At 46.2% G+C, this 7,699-nt stretch overlaps 1 protein-coding gene across 5 annotated transcripts in view; it reads right to left on the bottom strand.

The window, feature by feature from the left end:
- MAP7D3 (MAP7 domain containing 3) overlaps nt 1-7,699 on the bottom strand; it is a 32,192-nt gene continuing 24,493 nt past the window's right edge. For all 5 annotated transcript variants that reach the window (XM_046673727.1, XM_046673729.1, XM_046673728.1 and 2 more), the window contains 6 exons: nt 6,855-6,959; nt 5,796-5,849; nt 4,411-4,513; nt 3,181-3,376; nt 2,013-2,284; nt 1-1,407 (listed from right to left, as the gene is read on the bottom strand). In XM_046673727.1, the coding sequence (XP_046529683.1) occupies nt 1,400-1,407; nt 2,013-2,284; nt 3,181-3,376; nt 4,411-4,513; nt 5,796-5,849; nt 6,855-6,959 (738 nt within the window). In that variant the 3' untranslated portion in view covers nt 1-1,399. The remainder of the gene's footprint in view (nt 1,408-2,012; nt 2,285-3,180; nt 3,377-4,410; nt 4,514-5,795; nt 5,850-6,854; nt 6,960-7,699) is intronic.

The raw sequence follows: 7,699 nt of genomic DNA, 5'->3' as shown, positions 1-7,699 counted from the left end.
TTTATCTGCAAAGTTTATTTGATAGAGCACACGTTTATAAGGAAGTGTAACAGAGTGTTTCAACATGTGACATTTGTGCAGAAAAATACCAGAAACTCACGTTAGGATGATTGTCTCTGCTGTCTATATAAAAGACCTAGTGTATAAAAATAGTTTCAAAATCTAAGGCACCAAGCTCTAATCTATAACAAAGGTACAGTACTCTGAATAGCAAAGAACTAGAGAAATCAGAAAGAATAATTCCTTCCTTTTAGTAACCCAAGACTGGTGGCTAGAAAGGAACACGGCCCTGCTTCAAATTGTTTGTGGTTCACCAGGAAACTTATTACCATTAGGACAACTAATTTGCATTCAAGTTATAGTCAATGGTTTAAGCAGGATTCGATGGAGTTCAGGAAACATATATCCTGTGTGCACACGTGTGTGTGTATATGTGTGTCTGTGTACAAGTGTCCATCTGTCATGGGGACTGAAGAATTACACTGCTCCTGTCCTCACTTGCAGCCAGTGGCTAGAGAAAGGCAAGCAAATTTGGGGGCCATATCCCAAGGCTGAGTGTACACTGAAGAGCAGGACTGGAGCGCACAAGCAGAAAAAGATACACAGTAAACGTTTCGCGGAATCAAACTTGGCCCACCAGACAACAGCCAAATACGGCTTTAGGCACACAATAAAAAGAACCCATGTTTTGGTAAATAGACCCCAATGTGTACTTCGAAAGGAAACACTGACCAGGGCACGAAAGCAGCTCAGTGTTCCAAGATCATGCTTTCTAGGACGCCCAGCATCGGGGGCATCAGCACCTGCACACTCGGCTGGCAGGCGACGGCAATAAAAAATATACATAATGGTAAAATGTGACTTCCTCTATTTTGCAATATACAAATACAGAAGTGTTTGTATACTAGAGACAATCGAACAGGGCTCTTGTGTGTAACCTGGAGTCCCTCACATAACCCATTATGTTCTCTCCAAGATCAAATGTGAGTTTTTAATTGCTAAATTAATGTCATTGTTAAACAGAATAAACACTAGTTTAAGATTTCAAATATGTACTGAAAGAAAAGTATTCCTTTGGTAGAGATTCTTTCAGAAACTTGTAAAGACACCCTTGATGCGCACTTGCACACGTGCTGGCAGGAAAACATACAAATGAGACAAGGGCGATTTTTATAGGAAAACAAAAGGGCCTCTTTACTCAGAACTGTTGCTTGTTGGCAGGAGTCAAGATGGTATAAGCATCTTCTGAGATACATTAAGGCGACTCTTTGATGTTTTCTCTTTTTTGATGGTCATTTTCTTTGCCAGGTTCAAAGCAGAGGTGGAAAAATTGGGGGAGGTGGGCCTGGAAGTTGAAATCCAGAGTGGAGGATGAAGTCTCTTCCAGGCGGCACGAGGTTTACTTATCTGAGCAGAGGGAAAAAGCAAAGAAAGATCAGTAGAGAAGATGCTGGTCTCACAGCAACTGGGCCCTGGCCTCCTTCAGGTCAGGCCCGGGACCCTCGCCAACCCCCCTGCAGTTGCTGACACATTGGTGCTCTTATAAATATTCCCCACATCCCCAACTCCAAATGGACCCAAGCTGCTGCTCAATTTCAAAGAGAGCTTCTCAAGGAAAGAAAAACAAAGGCCTTTTGCTTTTAGAAACACAGGTTGAGCGACTAGTTCCGAAGACCTCACCAGCCCTCTGCCCTAAATGATTACGTGCGGACTGAAAAGCAGCCGGCAAATCAGGATCTCAGGAATCTGAGGCATCAGGGGTGTGAAAAGAACCTACTTTGTGTATCTGGCCGGAAATGCAGGACATACAAATTAGAATCAAGTCATTTACTCTCTCAAAACTAACTTAACGGAAGACTTCGAAATCAGCCTAGCCTTTGGAGCTACCACTGTCTTCTCCCTCGCCTCCAAAGCTACCCAGGGCCAAGATGGCCCTGGGACAACCACCAGGAGCAAGGGAGGGCTTAACGCCAACTGCCTCTCAAGCCAAGTGAAGATGGATGAGGCCTTACGCGATCGAGCAGAAACAGACTTGTTTCTTTTCTTGTCCTCTAAAGGCCTCTGGGCACTTGGGTGGAATGTTGTGGAACCTTTCGGATGATGTCTTTGGTTATCAGGGGGGCCCGTGGACATCAGCGGCTCCGTCATGCTTCTCGTGTCCATCTTCTCAGAGATCCATTCCTGCGCCTGCAAATGGAAACTCCTGGAAGCTCCCACGGTGTTACTGGCTTCCTTTGTCTTTCCACTTTTTGCTGCTCGGCTTGTCGTTCTTTTGGTGGACAGTCTGGAAAGAGATGTTTTGGTTAGAATCCTGAATATCCCAAAACCAAGGCTTTGTCCTAAAAGAAACTTTATCCTTTAATTAACTTCTAAGAAGTGCGGCAGAAGTAAATGAACTTTCAGAATCACAGAATGGGAAGGCTGGAAGGGACCCTGGAGGTCACAGAGCACAATTCCTTCCCACTTGGGTCCACAAAGTCCTAGGGTTCCATGGCAACGCCAAGAGGGGCTAGGAGCAGTTAAGCGTGCAGGGCTCTGGGAACCCTACCCCTGCCTGAAGCTGACCCCAGACAGGCGAGCAAGGTGGAGTGACGACCACTGGGGGTGCTCCAGCTGCAATGCTCTTTCCACACCGTCACTGTGCCTCTCACCGGATTCTTGTTTTCATGGGCCTTGTAGGTTAATGTCTTTTCAGACCATGGCCCAAGGAGCCTTCTTTTCCAACAATCTGTTCCTGTTCTTTCAAACTAATCTCTGATCCTCAGTTTCCCCATACGTAAAATGAGGACATTAACATCAAACTCAAGAGTGGCCATGAGAACGAAAACAGGTAACGTAAAATGCCTGGTACACAGCAGCCACTCAGCGTCCCCTTCTCCGGTTTATGAGACAACACTGACCAGCGTGAACAAAAGCACAGCTTGGAGTCACGTGTGTCTGGATTTGAATCTGGGCTCTGCCCTTTAACAGTCGACATTGGGCAAAATAAGGCCCACAACCGCTCCGTGCCTCAGTTTCCTTGTCTATAAAGATAGGAATGCTGACCCGTACCCACCAAGGCTGCCGTGGGGATTAGCTCGTTTCTTTAAGCCACTGCTCACTCACTGACCGTGCGTCCCTCTGAGAACGCCAGTCACACGCCCCCCCGGCGGACTCGGCCGGGCTTGCCGAGGGCCTCACCTGCTCCCCTTGTCCTGACTCAATGGGTCTTTCATGCTTTTTTGTCTGAAGGTTTCCGTGTCGCCGTTAAAACATGCTTTTGTCTCTTTATGGACTTGGCCAGAAGTGGCATCTAAAAACACCAGCTTGGGAGTGTTCTTCACATTTTTAAAATGTGTTTTGAGTCTTCTGGATGCATCCATGCCATTGATAAAGGCTGGAAAAAAATGAGAAAAAGATTAAACCTGGACTTTCAACAACAAAGACAAGAAAAGTGGAGAAGGCTGTGGTGCTGTCGCCGACTCTTTCTGCCCTCGAAGCACGAAGGGTCCCCTTTCAGGAGCGCGTCCCCTGTCTTCTGCCAGGCAAGACTGCCAGGCCAGGGCAGGCCTGCGGCGTGCCCCTCACCCTGCTCCTGATTCCCCAGCTGCCAACACGGCCTCGCATTTTCGTCTTCCCTCTAAGGCTGCCTCCTGCCTTACCTGTTCCTCAGCAGCTGACGGCAGATGCACACCTGCCCCACCCTCCTGCTAGGTTCTCCTGGCATTTTGACCAAACTTCTTTTCCTGTGACCAGCTTGTGGCAGTCTCACCATTTGCTCATATGTCTGTCTCCCCACGGGCTACAGTGACTCTAGGCAGAGAGCCACTGTCTCTCTCTATCTCCCTAGTACCGAGTGCCTGACGTGTGTGTCCAGTACCCGCTGGTGGGATAAATGGGGGACAAACAGTGTTTTCTCAAATGCCAATTCCTGCTGCCATACTGGCTCCTGCTCACAAGGGAATCAACAATACATTTTAGAGGGCACACACATCTTGACCTGATTTTAATTTTTCTCAATGCGGTGGAAAGCGGCATTCCACCTGTGGTCAATCTCGCATGCATTATGAGGCCCAGAGCTATGAGATGGCGAGGAAGCCTCACATTTGGCTAAGGGCTGCCAGGTATAGTCCATCAGCACAACCTGAAAGATAGTAACAGCAGCAGCACAGCAGCCAATAGTCACTGAGAGGTCACTATGTGTCAGGCACTATTCTAGTATTACACGGATTGTCTCATTGAAATCTCATGCCCGCCCTAGGAGGAGGACATTAGCTTCCCCTTTCTCAGACAGGAACACAGAGCACAGAGAGATTAAGTAGCTTTCCCAAAGACATACAGTGTACAAGCAGAGAAGCTCCTGGGGGAACCCAGGCAGTGTGGCTCCTGAATCGTGACTAAATTGTGACAGCACTCAAAATGCAAGCAAACCTGATGGACGCATGTCATCGAAGGAGTCCTCATCACTTTCTGACTCCTCCTCATCATCTGCCTCGTCCTCATCATAAGTGTCATTGCCGGATGTGTCTGTAGCCTACGACAAAAAACGAAAGTCATGATTACACCTAATACTCAATCATCCTGACTTAGTTATTTCAAAGAAGACAGATTTCATGGCTGGACTGAAGGCTAATTTTCATCATTTCAATTAAAAGGTAAAAAATGTAACCTCTTTGGCCCCAAGAATGGGCACGGGACAGGACAAGTGGCCCCCGTTGGGTCTTTCAGCTAGGGAAAGACACTCAGGAATGAAAGACTTCCCTGAGTGGGAGCCAAGGGACAACAGCTTTGTTGGCACGCAGTCTCTGCCTGCTTGGAGTCCTAACTACTCCAAGGTGGGGCCGACAAGTGAAGAGCTAAAAAAATTCTCGGCCACTGCTTGAGGTAAAACTCCTCAGGCCAGTGGGCTACAGGATCTCTGAGATTGGTGACTCCCAGCACTTTTCAGAAAGGACATTTCGAAATTTTCATAATGATATGAATGACCACTACTGGGCAAGTGTCAAGAGGCAAAACATCAGTTTTGTAGCACAGAGGGTAAAGAGTACAGAATCTGGAGAAAAATGGCCTAGGATCATGTGATCCATCCAAAGACAGGATGCTGGGGTAAGCAAATGCTTATGAGATAGACCCAAAAAGCACTAACCAGAAAGGAAAAAAAAGGGCTCATTTGAGTTCAGTAAAATGAACTTCCGTTCATCAAAAGACCTTAGGAGAGCATGACGCAAACCAGAGTGGGGGCCTACACCTGCAACGCACACATCCAGCAGGCTAGTAACCAGAACAGGCAGAAACTCCTCCAGCGCAAGAAGAAATAGGCGGGTGACCAGACACGTGGGCAAAGGACTCGAAGAGGTAATTCACCAAAGTGAACTTCCAAATGGCCAAGAAGCATATGAAAAGGCACCCAGCTCCAATAGTCACCAAACACACTGATAAATTTGACGATGTGAAAATTAAGGGCTTCTATGCAGCAAAGACAGTATTAAGACAAGCCAAGCCAGAAGCTAGGAGAGGGTCCCTGCCACACACATAAGCAAGCAAGCAAGCAGTAGCATCCAGAACGTTTACAGAACTACAAATCAGTGAGAAAAAGACAAAGCAGCCCAAAAGTTTTGGGCAAAAGATCTGAACAAGCATTTCACACATGAAAGCTAGCTAAAGATGTGAAAAACGTGCTGAACCTTTTTAATAATCAGTGAAATGCCAAAGTGATACTTTATTTCATTACCACCAGACTGGCAAACATTAAAAAGCTGGCAAGAACGTGAAGCAAGAGGCATTCTAGTCACTGCTCGTAGGAGCTCGGGGACTACCTTTGAGGCATTCGAATCTGTCTTTCTTGTCCGCTTCATAATTTCCTCAATTCTCTATTTAAAGGAAAATAAAAATTCAAATATGAAAACAGATTAGAAACAAAACAGTGGTCCTGAAGAAGTTGATTGTTTCCATTTTCCAGAAGAGGACAGTATCAGTGACTGCTCCAAAGCCACAGACTTAACCAACACAAGACCTGGGGGGTGGCAGTTGGGTTCTTCCTTCCAATCCTGGTTTCAGTCATCTAGAAAATGCCTTGAGAGGTGACAGGTGTACTTGTTATTGTAACACAGAAATCCAAATGACTTCTCACCCCTAATTTTGCAGACTTGGAAATTCATTATTTAGACAAAGCACGTATGATTGCAAACCAATTAGAACTTTTTAACAGAGTTTTAGTCTGAGCAGACCCTGACTGAAGCCGATGTTAATGAAAAGAATGCACCCCAATGATGTGATCCTGTCAGAGGTTTTGTTACTAGAAAGAGCACACGCAGGAGAGATAAGAGTTCTCTCTCCAGTGTTACACTTCTCTCCCTGAAGTGAAGAGAACGGCAGCTCTCTGGCCTCAGGATGAGCGATCTCCTGACCGAGGCCTTGCAGCACCTCAGCCTGGCCCGGCACTTCCCTTGCTCCCAGAAGAGTGAGGTCCTATCTTACAAACAGCCTGCAGCCCAGACTCTCAGAGGCGCCTGCGCCTTCTGCTTCTGCCCACTCAGGGGCTGCAATTCCCAGCTCAGCTCAGAGAAACTCTAACTTTCTCCAACCCCCACCATGACCCGAGTAGTTCTGCTGAAAGGGGCACTGTCCCAGAGGTTTGCTACATTGAGGCATCACTGTCATGGCCACCAGCAGTCCATGAGGGACAGGTATGATCAATCACATGAGACCCTTCTAGGAAGGAGAGGTCAGATCCCTGGGTAAGGCAGAGAGTGTAGTGGGAAAACAACCAGGGGCCAGGGCATCACTTACTTGTGATTTTCAAAAACACGTTTTGAAACCATGTGCCCAACATTGTTTTACACAAAGAACCAAACCCCCCACAACAGAGAAAGTACCTTTTTCCTCTCTAATCTCTCCTGCATATTCTGCAACATAATTCTCTCGTGCTCCTTCTTGCGTCTGTCGGCCTCCTCCTGAGCTTTTACTTTGGCATCCCCTTTCTAGGAAATTTATATAAAAATATCATTTAATCGCAATGTATCTGAGTGACATCGGGGAGCATTAGTTTAAAAAGTTAAACAGTAAAACGATATCCAGCATCAAAGAATACAACCTTTCAATTGACAGTACCTATATATACAGCATTCATGGATTACCAGTTTTCGAAGCATTAGCTACAAAGTACAAAACGGCTATTACCTTGAGGACCTGGAAGGGATGTTATTAGCCCCCTCCAGGACCTCTGGGTTGTCATTATAGGGGTCATCAGACCACTACAGTTTCAAAGCATGTGTGTAGCTATCCATCAACATAGCAACAGGAGCCAAAAGTCTTACACTTCTCTAAAGCACCAAGGAGATTCTTAAAAGTATCCTCTCAAGGAATACAAATGCACGCAATCATTTATGTAACACATAACTGACACTAACAGTGGAATATAAATTGGGCTGTGTTAATAATTCAATTTGAGCCTAGCCTGAGCTCAGTTTGGGGATTTACTGACCCGGTGATTTGAATTTACACGGGCAAGACATTCTTATTGGTAAACCTGATACCTGACACTTGTAGAGGTATTCCTAATTTTTATCTTTTATGTCGGGGGGTGTGTGGGGTGCAGTTGTGAATGTCACCACAGAATGCAGGATTGGGAAAACTCACATAGGACATTTGACCTGTGTGAGCAATTTGGATTTCCTGAAGCCAAGCTGCAATATTGCTTGCGCAGGCAAACTAAAGGGCT

Source organism: Equus quagga, chromosome 10 (genome assembly GCF_021613505.1).
Source record: "Equus quagga isolate Etosha38 chromosome 10, UCLA_HA_Equagga_1.0, whole genome shotgun sequence".
Lineage (NCBI taxonomy): Eukaryota > Metazoa > Chordata > Mammalia > Perissodactyla > Equidae > Equus > Equus quagga.
The sequence above is the reverse complement of the archived record's forward strand: the minus strand, read 5'-3'. Positions and strand labels throughout refer to the sequence as shown.